At 48.0% G+C, this 16,517-nt stretch overlaps 1 protein-coding gene and 1 pseudogene across 1 annotated transcript in view; both read right to left on the reverse strand.

The window, feature by feature from the left end:
* The window catches only part of CCND2 (cyclin D2), a 31,677-nt gene that overhangs the window by 12,936 nt on the left and 2,224 nt on the right, over nt 1–16,517 (reverse strand). Inside the window, exons 2-4 of the mRNA XM_011361804.2 lie at nt 16,277–16,492; nt 13,521–13,680; nt 4,176–4,324 (exon numbers count right to left, since the gene is read on the reverse strand). Coding sequence (XP_011360106.1) covers nt 4,176–4,324; nt 13,521–13,680; nt 16,277–16,492 — 525 coding nt within the window. The remainder of the gene's footprint in view (nt 1–4,175; nt 4,325–13,520; nt 13,681–16,276; nt 16,493–16,517) is intronic.
* On the reverse strand, nt 999–1,117 carry LOC111740975 (annotated as a pseudogene).

A 16,517-nucleotide genomic window follows, 5' to 3' on the forward strand; every position in this document is an offset into this window, starting at 1 on the left:
GTTAAATATATAGCTTTTCGAAAAGACCTGGAGAAACCAAAGGATTAGAAACACACTTGAAACCCATCTGCCCACCCTTTGTCCTCCATCCCTTCCTTCCTCCTTCCCTCCCCCATCTTTAGCATCATTCCCCAATGACTCTGCCAGGGGCTCTGAAGAAAGAGCCGAGTAAAACTTGGGTCCTGTTCAAGAGGTTCTATAGACAAGTGAACAGTGAGATAAACGCTGGCACATGGCACGAGCAGAGTGCCCAGGGGACGGAAGAGGAACCCCAATTCTGCCTGGGGAAAGGTTCACTGGGGAACCAGGACAGCCGATTCCTCCTCTCAAACTTACCCTTGGCAACGGAAACCCGGTAGAGGTTCCTCCAAAAGCCAGAGCTGCCTCTCTAGCTGGCATCTGTTTTTAGCAACACTTATGAGTGGAAGGAAAAAGTACTTAAAATATACCACCCTCTGAGACTTTTATTCCCTGTAAAACTGTCAGGCTTCTCACTCAGCTTTCTCTTTGGAATGAAGCGTTCCGGTTTATTTTGGCAACCAGAGGGAGCAACAAAGACCAACTTTCTCAGAGCTGCATGGGTCCCTCCTATCAAAGCTATCTGCCGCTGGCCAGGGAGCCAGAAAAAGTCGTCCGGCTGTCTCAAACCAATCAAGGGGACCCTGTTTCAACGGTCTGATCCCTGACCATCCCTGCATAGCGAACACCAAGCTTAAAGAAACCGCAAATAACAAGGAGCGTGGGGCAGGCAGGACTGCAGGACTCCTGATTCCCATTCAGAGTATTAGAGCCAGTGGGGCAAAATGCTGTCCTGTGTGCCTGACTTCCCCATGGAAAAGCTCAACGCAAACCTATGGGCATTTCACAGTGCGGCCTGAGACACTGTATGTATATGTGTATGTGTGCCTACGTATGTTTCATTGTGACAAAATATGCATAACATAAAATTTACCTTCTTGATCTTTTTTTTATTTTTTATTTTTTTTTTATTTTGTTAACGCCTACAGCACCTGGTCTTCCTAGGTGGTCTCCCATCTGAGTACTAACCAGGCTCGACACTGCTTAGCTTCCGAGATCAGACGAGATCGGGCACATTCAGGGTGGCATGGCTGTAGACTACTTCTTGATTGTTTTTAAGTATACAATGGCACCGAGTACATTTAATTTGTCATGCCACCATTGCCACTCTTCTACCTCTGGAATTTTTTCAACAGCCCAAACTGAAAGGCCATACTCATTAAACAATAACTCCCCATGCCCCCCACCCCCTAGGCCCTGCTAACCTCCATTCCACTTTCTGTTTCTATGCATTTGACCTTTCCAGGTACCACGTGTAAGTGGAATTATATATTTGTCTTTTTGTATATCTGGTGTATTTCACTTAGCATGTTTTCAAGGTTCGTCCATGTTATAGCATGTATCAGAACTCCACTTCTTAAGGTTGAATAATATTCCACTGCATGTACCTACCTCATTTAGTTTCACCATTCCAAGGACATTTTCTAGCATCAACTTTACTCTGCTGGGAGGCCTGGCATTTTACGTTAGGCCTGGTAAGCACCTTCCTGAATGGATTTCCTGCTGCATTTATAGTTCCTAACACATTACTTAGCATTCATTCGTTTATGATCTTCGGTTACTAGGGTTTTACATAGTTTATTCTTGATTCTTCATACAGTTGCTAAATTCCTTAAAAGGCGGGAAACCCCTATTTTATTTTCCATGCACTACCCACCCACCCCAACTCCTACCACGGAGCCTTGAGTCCATGCCTTGCTCATCTCTTATACTTGTTCACAATGCAATAGTCTGCAATAAATGGGCCTTCAACAAATACTTCTAGAAATGAATGGAGAGTAACTGCTTAAAGTTCACCATTTCTCGACTCACGAAATGGTAAGCAGAGCTCAAGAAGTAAAACTCACTTCCGTCCAAAAGCTAATGCATTCTAAATTCTAGTCCTTACATTTTCCTTTACTCTTTGAGCTTCAGCTCTTCAGAGAACACAGGTTGATGATGGATGGGAAGGGATTTAGCAACTGGAAGTCAGGCACACACACATAGCCAGGCCCGGTGCTGCTCAAGGCTTTCCACTAAGAACATTCCTAGTGAGAGAGTGAGCAAGCCTCTGGGGCCCAAAGGTAGGCCTGGAACTTACTGAGATCTCAAACGGCTATCTGAAAAAGTGGTATGAATTTTATATTCTACTGTGTTCATGCTTGGTTTTTAATACTAAAATGATTAACCCTGGACCACCAGTGAGAAAGAGGCATGTCTATGCATCTCCAGTTTAATGGCTGAGATTTAGAGGAGAACTCTGAGCTGGTTTTGTATCCGTTTAACAAAGTGACTTGAATGGACCAGCTACGTAGTATCTGAAAAGAGCAAGCAGTCTCTCCAGTGTGATATGAGAGGCCCGTTTGCAGTCTTCGAAAGCAAGGCACAGCCAAGAGCCTTGGTGGTACCCCAGGAGTGACCTCTGTTCATTTGAAATCAATAAGGGGCGACAAACAGATATGGAAGAAGGCTGGAGACTGAACCAGTGGGGCAATCAGCCAGTCAGAGTGGGTCTATAAATGTCTGAAAGAGGTTACAATGCCTGGGGCTCAAACTCTCCTCACTGACATTTTTGTCTCTGGGGTGGAGGAAGGGCTTTGTCTTAAGCTGGTTGGGAGTCCCTATTGCAAGGCAGTCTTAACAGGATATATTCAGAAAAGGAAGGAAATATACCTTTTCTATAAATGTTAGGTTCTGTCCAAGATCTACCTCTAAAAAATTCAAAAAGCATTCTTCACCTGAAGCTGCACTGGAGGGGTCTTTTCAATCTGTATTTTTGGAAACCATGTTTTAAAAGCCTATGCTTTGGAGCCAGCACATTAACATAACAGCAGATGTAAACCTGTTTCAGAGGAGGACCCGGGTTTGTTCCATCATACCCTTCAACACTTCCTTGCACCATTTCCTGCAGATAGTCATAAATGCTAAGGCAAGGTGGGTGGGTGAGAAAGGCAGTAAGCTGCAGCCTTAGGCTCTCTGAGGTTCAACCTTCTGCTCAGCGTCAGGGGTGGAGGCATTAGCCACAGGCTTGTCAACCACATTATCCCTTAATTCAGTATATTCCCACGGCAGAGCATTCAGAATCCCCCTGGAACACCCAGAGGGGCCATCATGAAGTTCCCCTGCATTCCTGAGCCTCTCCATGGTGACTCACGAAGGCCTCAGCACTGACACCCCTTTCTCAAGTTGCCTTTAAACCAAAAGGCTTTTTCAAACAAAAAGATCCCACAGCTGCAGCAAGGGTGGAGTGCAAAGTTCCCAGACCGGGCATCAGAGCTTCCAGGTTCTAGTCCCAGCTCTGCTCTGCCTCTGCTGCTGCCGCTGCCCGCTCCCCAAAGCTGGCTACCTCAGCCCTCTGCACCTCCCTGACCTCTCAGAACCACCTTGGCTCAGACCTTTTAAGGACTGCAATTTCCTACCAACTGAATAAGAGCCTCACTTGACCCTGGTCTGACTCAAATCCTTTCTTCTAAGGAGCTTCAAATTCTGGCAACCAGAATTACAGCCTCTGGGCCTTCCACAGGGCACTCGGCATGGAAAAATCTACAGCTAATAATAGTTCCTTGAATTTGTATGGCACTTTATTCTTTTCAAAGTGCTTATTAATTCATTACCACACTGAACAAAAGGGAAGTGAGGGACAGGCAGGTTTGAGCAGTTTGTCAAGGCTGGACCTATTCTCATGGTAGGGCACCTCCTGTGTCTCCACTCCCTTCCAGGCAGATTCTTGCTCCTCTCTGTGCCTTCCAGCTTTAGTGTGAGAAGATATGAAGGCTCGAGGCTCTGGAGGAGAGGCAGCCTAACGTGTACAGAAATGGAAATGAAAGGATAATATAGACCCAACGAGAAGCCCACATCGTAAAGGAAAATCATCAACCAGCCTTCCCCTTCCCCCTTGTATCTGCTTGCTAAGTTTTCTCTATTTTATGGCACACAGGCTTTTGAAACCTTAGGAGGCGGCCTCACCTGCTAGATTTTGTACCACCTTGATGTTGATCTTCGAAAACAGAAACCGACAAGAAAAATACCTCTGACACATCATCATCAAACCAACGGTCTCTCCCTGAGCTGAGAAAAGAGATGTCTGGTGTTTAACCAAGAGGCTAGCCGCCACCTACCACATCTGTATTAGTGATCTTGGCCAGCAGTTCCACCAGGGCATCACTAGTGAGAGAGCTCACGTCCTCATCCTGCTGGAGCCCACAGATGGCAGCTCCCACACTTCCAGTTGCAATCATCGATGGTGGGTACATGGCGAACTTAAAGTCTGTGAAAACAAGAGGAAGAAGGTCAGGGCACAGGAAGGACTGGGATCCAGTCTAAAGATACCCAGAAAGAAGATGGCGATGGGTCAGCTGCACAAGTGGCCCTGACTCTACAGGCACAACCAGCTGAGTCTTTTCTTCATAGGACATCCTTTCTTTAAACTGAAGAGACTGAGGCAGAGAAGGTATAGTGCACACCGTGAATTCACAGAGAACTCAGGTCCTCAAACCCTCAGTCACACAATCCTGTGAGGGGTTTCTGGCTCTGCTGGGGCAGAATGGCGAATGAGACACAGTCCCCTCTGGGGGTGATGGCAAAAGCAAAGTAGGTCTGAGACCAGTACAGATAACCCTTGTGCCATCCAAGTGAGAAAAACCAAGGGCTCTAGAGGTTGGAAGGAGGGACAAGTACAAGCTGGTAAAATGTTATGAAAATGATAACCCTGATGTGACTTTGCCATATTTTCTGGACAGGGAGCAAGGACTACTATGGCCCCAAACAACACAAGACAATTTTATTTTAATAAAGGTAGTGAAGTGAGACAGGCAGCCATGGAAGGGATGGGGTGATGAGGGCCAAGTTTCACACAATCCCTAACTTCTAGCCCCATGCCGAGGACCATCTGGGCATTAGGAGAACACACAGGAATCTAACCAAGAGCCCAAGGTCAGCCACTGCACCCTAATCAGATGGAGGAGCTGGTTTAGATTTTATGGCTCTTGGGCCTGAAAAAAAAAAGAACCATTTTCTGGCTGGAAAGAAAAAGTGGTTCGCTAGGGGAAAAAAAAAAAAAAAAGCATAAAATGAGGGTAAATGTGAGGGGCCCAAACCCTCTCCACTTGCACTTCTCCACGTGCAAATATAGAGGATGCTCCTGTGCACTAGAGGGCTCTGCTGGGAGCTCAGACACCTTGGTTTCCTCTGAGCACTCCCCCAAAGTGGCTGGGTGGCCAAGATCAGCCATTGCTCTGTCCATCAGGGGGACATAAGGACACCCGCACCTCACTCCTGCTAACAGCTACCACCTACCGATACGTACAGTACCTTCGTTATATCTAGTTTAATCCATACATCAGCCATAAAAGGTACACATAGTTATTACCCTAACGTGTGAAGAAGAAACCTGAGACTTCTGAGCCTTCCCTACCCTGTGTTGCTATGTTACAGAGGTTACAGTTTCATCACCCACCCTAACAGTCCTGGGGCGTGCTACCTCTGGTGTTAGCATTACTCTAGTAAATCTGCCATATGTAGTAGTAAATCTGCCATATGTAGAAGTGGAAGGAGAGGTACAAGGGGTAGACATGGGATGCACTCCAACTTATAGCACAAACATTAGGCTGAACCTACAAAAACAGTTCAACCTAGTATTTCCTCTTCTTCCTATACAATGCCTTATTAGAACATAGTCCACGGAAACACTTTTATCAGTGACCCCACTGTCCAGCATCAAGTCAGTGGTGTTGGAAACACCACCAGATCACTGACCCATGCACATACCTCACTCCCATCTCGGCTGAATCCCATGAACAGAGCAGGCCTGGCCGTCTGATGGTCTGTTTGTCTCCTTGGTTCTTTGCATTTCTACCACTTGAGGGACATGGATTATGTTCTGCCCAAAGCCTGCTGTCCACTAACTCCTCCAGTGCCTTCTCCATCCCCACGGACAGTGACAAAGCTAGCCTCCTTGCCTCCTGCTCTGCTGTAGGTCTCTTCCACAGGGGGTCACAGGAGTGTTTCCCTGCCCAATAACCTCATTAGCTTCCCTCTGTGACATTCATAATGCAGAGGAGGCAGCCAGCCCCTGGCCCTGGGCCCGCCAGGCCTGGGTGGGAGCATCTGGCAGGGAAGGGCAGGAGGGTACCGCTGGCCTCCCTTCCCTCTGCCCAGGCCTCAGACCAGGAAGCACACCACACACATGCCTATCTTCGTCATCCCACTGCATGTAAAACCAACTCCTATTTTTAGGAAATTAATTAACTTCTGGAAGCTAGTGGGTACATATGGGTGGTCCTGGAGTACAGAGGTAGGCACTAGAGTTGCCCAGAGGACTATACATCCCTTCTTGTTTTGACTGGAAAACCCTGAGGGTAGTTTTCCTGTTCTAAACAGTTCTAAAACAGTTTTAGAACTGTTTCCTGTTCCCCAGAACTGGGGAGCACCGTGTGCATAAACATGGCTGCCTCTTGGCACCTCAGAGTAGCACAGACTGGATAGAGTGCTCCCGTGGTGAGGACTAACCATTGCACCGCTCCTCTGCCACTCTGTATGGCAGCAGACTAGTGGCCTCCTCTGGAGCCCTGAGCAACTGCCCAGCTCTGCTTAGTCAGACGGGAGGCAACCTCAGCACCAAAAAGCCAGGTCCAGACTGTGGGACTGGACAAGTTACCTTCTCCCTCTGAGCGCCTGCAATCCTATTTGTCTAATAAGGGGTAGGGTTAGAGCAGCCTTTTTCTAACTTCCAGTTGCAATTCATTGATGGGTCATGAAATTCCTCTGTGGGTCACGACCAACATTTTTTGTTGTTGTTTAATGGAACAGAACAGGATAGAAAGTATCAGGAAATACTGCATGTAGTAAGAGTAAATATCATTTTGAGAAACTTTTGTATCAGTCTGGTGTACCTGTGTGTGTGTATCCTGAGTTGTGATATAAAATGTATTTCTTTCTTCATGGTTTAGGCCAAAAAGTTTAAAGATATTAGGCTGGCTAATCTCCTAGGTGCCGTCCAGCTCTAATTTGCTTTTAGTCAAGGATCTGGAATAAGATTGACTCCCAAGGAAAAAAAAAAAAACAAGGAAGAGACAACAGAATATAGCACAGCTCCCATGGGCCAGCAGAGTCACAGTTCATCTCTGCTCAGAGAGCACTGCTCCTTTTGCATGGTATCAGGGGCTACCCAGAACAACCGCAGAGACACCCCCTTCTCCGCTGGTCGAGGAAACAGAGCAGAAAAAACACTAGAATGAAACATCTGAAGGGCGGTGTCCTTGCACTAGATCTAGTTAGCCAACCCCCACACTTACCCATGGAAAGTTCCACCCAACCTATGCCGCCATTCCTGGAAACCTTAAAACTTTGGCTATGTAACTGGATTGAGAAAAGCTGACCACATCCACTGGGATGAGGGAGAGCAGAAAACCATGCATGGGTACTCTAATCAATATCACAACTTTTCACAAACATGTAAATACGTGTACACACATGCATAGGGACGAACTAGGAAGATACACAGAAAATGCACATAAATTTTCTACTGTTAGATGGGGGAAATAAAATTTTGTAAATTCTCTTTTAAAACTACTTTTACTTTAGTAAATAAAAAACGAGTGAAAATCTCTCAGAAATGTGAGTGTCTTGGTCAAAAATGCCAAGAAGCTGAATCTTAGTACAGAAGGCATACTCAGGGTGAGGTTCTGTCCTCACCCTTGGCCGCCCACATGGAAAGGTAAGATGTTTTAACTTCCTAAGATCCCGTCCTTCTCCTGAAGCAGAGTGAGAAGCAATTAACTGGCCAGTGATCCATTCTGATCAAGTTACTATGACATGTTCCTCCCTGTTCTAGACAATGTGGATGGCTCCCCCAAGATGTAAAACACAGTAATGCAGCATAGCATGGTACACTCTGAATAGCTAGGCACAAACTACATGGGTAACTTCTAAAGAAACTTCTCAAAGAAAGCAAGTGCTCGAGTGGATCGGAGCAGTGGAGCTACTTAGGAGGACTCCTCAAGGAGATGGGTAGGATTTGAATAGTAAGGCCAAGAACCTCCAAGAACTGGAAGATGGAGTACTTGGAGCTGAGTCCTCCCACCTACAGCTAGCTGTGTGAAGATGCGCACGTTCCTGACCTCTCTCTGCCTGTTTTCTCTCCTGCAAATAAGGATGATAATCATACCTACCTCATGGGGTTGTTCTGAGGATTAAATAAAACAATCCAAGTGAAAGCAGTGCCTGGCTCAGGGTAAGCAATCTGTCAGCTGCCACCAGCACCGCTACCACTGGAAACTCCTGTGGAATTGAGATGGGCGACTTTGACTGTTGGAGAGTCCGCTCAGCAGGGGCACGGAGAAAGGTGCCCAGTGTCCCCGGGCGGCAGGCAGATGCCGAGAGCAGGCTGAGAGTGCTGAGGCCGGAGAGCACGAGTGCTCTGCGCCGCCTGGAGAATATTTCACTATCGGTTGTGGCTGTGTCTCAGAAATGACCTCATCAAGTCCCTTAAGCCTCCTTCTGGTTTGTCAAGAGTGGCAGAAACTGAGGTCCCACAGAGGAACAGAAAGTGGTCACAAGCATACATTGAATGAAAGACAGATGGTGGCAACTCTCTTCCCAGTGCTGCCCACATTCAGGTGTGGTTTACCCAGAGCTAAGGAATAACGCCCATTCACTAGAAGCCTCTGGCATAACCTCCTGCTCCTGGTTAGGTGGTGGGGGCAAGGGGCACACTCGAGGGGAATCTGGCTCTACGGACGAGCAGAGGCAGCTCTGGGGCTGTCTGCCTGCTCGTCCATGTAGTAGTGATGGTGAAGTATTAATAAAAAACAATCTAAAATTTACCTATTTCAAAACACTGTCTTTTATAGATGAATCAATGAAATCTTGAAAGGTTAAGTGACTCTTCTAATGTTTAATGCTAAGCCTGGGGTTAAGATTAAAGCTTTGGGACTCTGGAGCCAGGGCTCTTTATAACTTACCAGGAGGTGAATACTCTTCAGGGTCATTTCCCACACCCCACTGAGGAATACAGGGCCCTCTTTCCTATCGGAAGCGGAAGAAAAGCCCCAAAACAGCCCTGGCTCAGGGATCAAAGAGATGGGTGCTAGTTCCAGCCACGGTTCCAGCAAGCTGTGTGACCTGCACAAGCTGCCTCACTTCTCAGGGACACCGTGGGACTTCCTTCGGCCCCACTGGGCTCCTTCATCTGGGCAATGGCAGTGAGAAATGCTCCATATTCGTCAGCTTGGAATTTGCACATCTTGGTAAGACTTCACTGAAAAAAGAGATCTGAGCTACACTGGTCTAAAACCAGACTCCATGGCCCTGCGGGTTAAGTTTAGCAGACGGTTTGGGCTCTGGTGGCCCAAGGCCTTTAAGTACAAGAGCGCCTGCGTTGCTTCTATTCACCACTAGGGGAAGACAGACACTTGTCCTGAGGCTGGAGAAGCAGAACGTCCCAACGGGGTACTTTCCAGTTTCTCCCCCTCCTCTAACCTGCAGTCAGGTGGAAGTTTAAAAGGCCAGAACTCAGGGTGCTCACTGGCCAACGAAGGAGTCCGAGGCCGCGGCACACTCCTGCCACCCCCAGAATAAGTTCAGCACACGCTGTCCTTGTGGCTCAGGACTGCCATGACAAACTAATGTCATTTTAACTCCAAAGGCCTGGGAGGAAGGAGGTGGGAGGTGGCTAGAGAAAGTCAAGCAGCCTACTCCTCATTCATCTTACAGCCAGATGGGAAGTGAGACAGCCCGTGACACTGCCTGTCTCCACAGGCACACTTAACAGAAGAACTGAGACTCCGGGTTCTTCCCGGTTCAACACACCACTTCCCCTCAGCCCCATGACCTCTGAGCTGTGGAGGGAGCTAGAGACTCACAGACAGAAAGGTGGTTTCAGTACTTCCTTCCTGGAAACCTCCCTTTCTGGATCAGGGGCCAAGCCATCTACCCTCTCTGGGTCTCCACTGTTTTGCTGTAATTATTATACCTGGTGATGGAAAGTCATGAGACACCTTTCCGTAAAGCCAGGAGGGCTGGGAGAGCACACGGTTATCATCACCTCTGGAGCTCAGGCCAAGGAGATGGGAACCTGGGGCCAGGAGCGGGGCTCTCCTGTGTGTGGTGCAAACAGCTAAGGGAAGCATCTTGAGGTGGAGCTCCTAGGCAAAAGAGCTTGGAGATGTGGGTGCCATGGGTAAGGAGGTTAAGTACCTGCTCCCTCACCCCCACCCAAAGTTCAAACTCAATGCCATCGGCTCTTCTAGACTGACTGCAATCATCCTTTGAGCATGGTATGCATCAAACGCCAAGGTGAGACACTGAGTAATCTCAGATGGTCTACTTGTCTCATTTGCAGACCTGGGGCTGGGGGCTCCGCCATGAGAGCTACATCCACGGGCATGGTGAGGCTCAGCTCTGCTGCCCCAGGATCAAAGCCCTAGGAAAGGGAATGCTGGTGGTTATGAAGACCTCGCCCACACCCCCAACTGACCAGGACAGCTCAGAAAGGAATACCAGGCAGTTTTAGGCATTCTCTCTTACAGACGCCAAGTTGGGCTGAGCAGGGAAGGGAAAGAGGACATCTCTCTGTCTTGCCACCATCTTACCTTCCAGCCCTGAAAAGTGAGACTACCCTTCTTTCAGGCCCCTCTGTGCTCTCCAGCTCTCTGCCTTCCCCTTTCACACACACATACGCTCTCCGCAGAATGCACAGCCGCTGCCAGCTCTTTCACAACCAGCTTTTCCTAAAGACCAGCCACGCAGCCTGAGGACTGGCTACCACCCCTTCTGGAACCTCATGGGCCTCCAGACCTTGGCTGCAGGTGCTCCTTCAGCTCCAGGGCAGAAGATCCAGGATTGGGGGGAGAGAGGTGTGTCGTGTAAGGAACGGGCTGGAGGGACTTGGTGTCACCTACCTGTGGTTCTGTTATCTCGTGCTTGCTACTCGCCAGACAGTCTTAGGCACTCATCCATCTGTCACACCCTGGCCCCAAAATGTGGAATCTCATCTAACTGGAGGTGCTTTCCTCCAAGAAAGGGAGCCCATGGCTTTTACGCTGACAGGCCGACTGCATAAACATCCACGCAGTGGGGATTCTGTACGATACGACACTCATACCAACTCAAGGGCAGATCAGGGAAAGAAATGCGTCACAAGACAGGCACATCCTTTCTAGACGCAGGACACTTCTGAGAACCTCCCTCTGCTGTGACCAGTCCACACACACCTAAGGCTTATTAGTACTTGGCGCATGGTTTTTCATTTGGTGAGAAGCAATTCTTCCTCCTATCCGTCCCCACACCCTGCCAGAAGCCAGCTCAAGTCTCCCAAAAGGCAGTCTTTATGACTTCCTCTGCCCACCCCCCGCTCAGACCTCTGTCCTCAGTTCCTTAATTCCAGGCTCCCACTCTGGCCCCAAAGTTGGCAGCCGCCCCAAGGATCTGGGCAAGAAGACCAGAAGTGGGGGATGGAATCCCCAATTTTAGGGACTGATCCTTTACAGAATCTGAGGAACTGCCCATGACTGCATAATTCCACCCACCAGCCCTACACCATTCAGAGATCAGAGAGGAAGAATGGGTGGACAGACCCCAAAAGATGTGGCAGTCAAGAGACAAGGTCAAAGCAGGACTCTGGCTATCAACAGCTGGGCAATGGGGGAGCTTGGGAGAGGGTCAGCTGTCCTAGGGCCAGAGAAAAAAGGACTGGTTGACTCCCTCCCCTCCACAGTAAATCACGACAAGGGAAGGGAAAGGGACAGCAGGGCCTGGGAGACAAAATGACAGGTCAATGAGACCTGACCTCTAGGGCCCAGGCCAGACAGACAGCAGGAGATGGGAGGAAGCAGAAGAATAGCTACTGTGAAAGACAGCAAGGGTCCACGGGGGCTGTGAAGAATGGCCGTCAGGGCTGCAGGAAGGGCAGCTAACTCCCCCACAAAGGGGCACAGGGCACGCACACACAAATCGAGGACGGTCTGGACCTGGAAGGGAAGGACTAAAGAAAACCGGTGAGAGGAATCTTGAGCCCTGAAACCAAATGCGGGTGGCACGGAATCCTCCATTCAAACCAGCAAAGGCAGAGCACAGGTGTCCTACAGGAACTGGATGAGGGCAGCTGGAAAAGTAACCATATCCATCTCCATCGGAACGCTTAAAATTGGAGATGGTGGCATTTTCACAATTAGTACCGCCGTACACCGTCCTATACGTTTCTTGGTTTACGAAGTACTTCCTTGTATACCCTCTTTCCGATACTCCTTTTCCTAACCACCCTAAAAAGGATTGTGATTCAACGGGCACGTTTTGCACATGAAGAAGCTGAGGTCCAGAGGGGTTAAGGCGCCTGTCCAAGGTCACCCAATGGTAAGTAGCAAAGCCTGACCTTTTGACTGTAAACACCAAATATATACACTATAGCATATTATAAGATCCCCTGTACATACTGACAAATAACATGTAACAAGTTATTGACAGACTTAACCCCCAGTTCCACCTATGCAATTCATACTTAGCAAACGAGCTGAACTCGCTGCCCCATTTGTTCCCCTCCCCCACCCCACAAAAGGTCTGTTAGATCTTTACCTAACATTTCTGAGTGTGAAAATATGAACTCCTAACATCCCTCCCCTGGAGGCTTAAGGTTCCAGGTTCTCTCCCATGGCCACTACCTCTGAGAAGACAGAAACTGGTCAAGGTTCAGTTTAATGAAGACAGTATCAAACCACACTGCCCTTAGTTTATTAGGAAAAGGCAAAGCAAATGGGCCAATAAGAACTATGTATCAATTGCAGGATCCCACATGGTGAGTGGAAAGGTGTTAACGTGAAAAACCCAGTTGCCACTGCTCTGTTAAAGCTGCAACAGAAGTCAAAATAGCAGAACTTGGAGGGCATCAGAATCCAGCACTCAGAAAGTGAGTCCTTGCTGAAAAGCAAATCAGGTTCACTCCCCCACCGAGCAGAGAGAGAACAGCTAGGAGGCAATAATGCCCTACAGTAAAAAGAATTCCTTTGGCCTCCCTCACCACTTATCACAGCAGGCAGCATATTTATCTTGACAGTGCTCCTTTCACCTGTATTCGCCCCCACCCCCCAAAGTTCCTCTTGGGCTTACCTCCAAGCCATCCTTTTCCTCAAAAGATTAAAGATTTAAAAACTACCAGAGAGCAGTACATATAATCTTCAAAGAGCACTTTAGCATCATAAAGAATATTTAAACAGGCACTATTTTTTTTTGCCCTTACACACCTGTCCTCATAAACCATTTATGAGTTTAGCAGAGAAAGAATATGCCAGCTCAGATAAAGAAAATACAGCCCAGGAATGAAACCTTGGACTCTAGATTACTCGGGGCCACCCCTCCCTTAAACCCCAAACCCGTGGAAGCGAGTGCCCCAGTCTGCCTCCCCTTGCCCACACCACCCAGCGCTCACGGGGCTCTTCAGCCCCCGCCCCCACCCCGCTCAGGCCTGCTCCTACCAGTGGCACACAGAGCAATGAAGGTCTGCGCATGCTTGCGGATCAAAGGCAACTTCTCATTGGGCTGCGGCAGCTTGCGCAGGATGTGCTCAATGAAGTCGTGAGGGGTGACAGCAGCCAGGTTCCACTTCAACTTCCCCAGCACCACCAGCTCCCACTCCTGATGGGGAAGGGAGAAGAGTATAAAACCCACAGGCTGACCTGGTGTTGAAGGGACTGGGGGATGGGAGGGGTGGGATTCAGACCAGATTTAATGATGCTCATTAGGACGCCGCTAGATTGTAAGGCGGCCCATTTGTCAAAGTGCCCCTAAAGCTTTGAAGTTGCTGACGGCTCTTATGCTTCAAATGTCAGGCTCCACTGAAAATAATGAGAGCCCAGGTAGCAGTTGCCAAGATTCTACTTCTATTTCTTTTCCTCTCCAGCTCCCCCACCCCTCACCCAACTCTGACTTCCATGCAATGCTATTACCCGCCCACCCAGAAAGTTGAACCTACAGTAAGATACTGCCAAGGTCATTGTGGCCCTTTGGGAGGAATTTATTGTATATGTCTCCATCACTGGATTAATAGTCTTTTTAATCCTCGTGGAAAAATGATGCACACAGATAATGCTCGAAATAAGGTTCCTTGGCCTAAATCCTTGGCAACCAATTAGCTTGCTTGTAGTTGGTGCCAAAAAGTACCATTTTTCTTTCTGCTGTTAAAACTCTCCCCTAGACACATAAAGCAGACATCTTGGGGCAATGATACTCCACCACAGAGCACCCTTTCACCTAAATGTTTCACAGGCCTTTGCCAACACGACTGAAGACTGAAGGACCAGGAAGGTCATTAGCAATCCTACTGTGCAGCATTAGCGACCCCACTGTGCAGCTGGAGGTAATCTGGGGCAAGGCGAAGGTGCTTGTCCAGGGTCACAGATCCCTTAGTGTAAAGGCGGGGAGGAGTGGGGGATCGATATAACCCCATCTCTTTAAGGACTTTCACTAGCAGCCCAAAAAGGAAAAAAAAAAAAAACCTTTCTTCTTTCCCTTATTGAGATACTTCTAGGGAATTGTGTCCCAAGGGAAACAAGCCAAAAAAAAAAAAAAAAAAAAAAAAACTTAAAAATGTGTAATCTGAGGAAAAATGGCCTATCACTTGATCACCTTCAAAGCATGAGAGGCAGATCCCAGTTCATCAGTGTGCCATTCCCTAAAAAACACTCTTTTCCACTTGCTAGGGTGGCAGCCAGAGCCCCAGCCTTCCTCCTACGCCACTGACTGTATGGCCTGAGCTGATTAACTTCCCTGGGCCTCAGCTTTTCCACTTGTGAAACAGGAGGACTCCTCAAGACCCCAACTTCTAGGGGCAAGAGATGGACAATGGAACATAAATTAGCCTGGCTGGTCCTGGAAAAACCAGATGTCCCTGAAGAATGTCTCAGTCCACCATCATGTTGCAGCGAATGAACCACATGAAAATTCATTTTTCTGGTCTCCCATGAGAAATACAGACTGATTGCCAATTCCAACAATTTTTAAAAATAAGTTTAAAGACTGTCTTGGCTTTTTACAGAGGGTTGGAATAAAAAAAGAAAAAAAAGAAAAAAAAATCCCTGATAGACTACTAAACTTGTCTCCTAAAATGTCTTGAAATTCCAGCCCTTCCTTCTCACAGGGGAATGTGAGTATAAACCACTTGTACCATTATTAAAGGAAGCAGATCTCCCAGAAGAAAGCACCTTTCTGGGCCTCTCAAAGCAAACCAGAAGCAGCTGAAATCTGGCAGCGGTTCAAAGGTGAAGTCATTCATGCCCCTCTACATTCTAGGCAATTCCTCCCCCATCCTTGCACATGTCTGCCACTAGATGGCAGCACAGCTCCAGAAAGGGAAGACCTCTCACAAAAAGCAGTCTAGCAGCCAATCAGCTCTGCAGACTTTGCCCAGGCCTTGCCAGTAAGGAGGGGGAAAGGGTGGTAAGAGGGGTCCCCTTTTTTAAACATTGCAAAGAAAGGTGTGCAGATCACTGAAGGTGGGCCTCTGAGCCGCACTACCATTCCACTGCTGCAATATGGACGTCTTAAGTGTGAAGCTGCAGGGGAAAAGAGTTAGATTGGGTGGGAAAAGGTTTGCTGGCAGAAAATCAGTCAAGACAGGACCCCTAGGATTGTACAGAGGTCACAGCCCCACTGAAGGCAGGAACCTATGCCTCAGATTCCTCCAATGAGGGCCACATTTTTACTTTGCTCAAAAGTTGGTGAGCTGATATTTAGTGAACAGCTACTATGTGTAGGTATCTTGAGACTTTACATACAGAACGTACTACCTTTGAACTCTCGGTTCTTAGGGGACACACCACGACACATTCCTATCATGTGGGAAGTGGAACTACTGTCTCAGAATTCAGTGATTGAAAATTTGGAATTTTATTAAAATATTATCATAGTGTTTTGTGCCTCCCTTACATTCACTCATACACAGGCAGGCACTCACACACGCCCAACTGCAAATAAATTTCACCAGTACAAATTTCCTTGAAGATCTTATTCGTGGATGTAGCCTCAGTACTTCTTAGCAGTGTCCCGCACACACACAGTAGGAACACAAAAGATCTCATTTTAAGAGGTATCTTCCGTAAGTTATGAAAATTCCAGTGGTGGGCAATTTTGCATCCTAAGAATTTGTTTGGAACAGAGGGTAGAAGCATAAGAGTCCAGGAGAGAGCTCGAAGAGGGACAAGATGAAAGGAAGGGAGAAAGGGACAGTCGTTACCAGCAGCTCCTGAGGCTTGATGGAGTTGTCGGTGTAAATGCACAACTTTTCGGCCGTCAGCGGGATGGTCTCCTTGAGCTTGGAGGCCAGGAACATGCAGACAGCACCCAGGAGCTGCAGGTGGGTCTTAGGAGTGGGGACTCCAGCCAAGAAGCGGTCCAGGTAATTCATGGCCAAAGGGAAGACCTCCTCTTCACACTTCTGTTCTTCACAGACCTACAATGTGGGGAAGGGTGGTGGG

Source organism: Pteropus vampyrus, unplaced genomic scaffold (genome assembly GCF_000151845.1).
Source record: "Pteropus vampyrus isolate Shadow unplaced genomic scaffold, Pvam_2.0 Scaffold70, whole genome shotgun sequence".
Taxonomy (NCBI): Eukaryota; Metazoa; Chordata; class Mammalia; order Chiroptera; family Pteropodidae; genus Pteropus; species Pteropus vampyrus.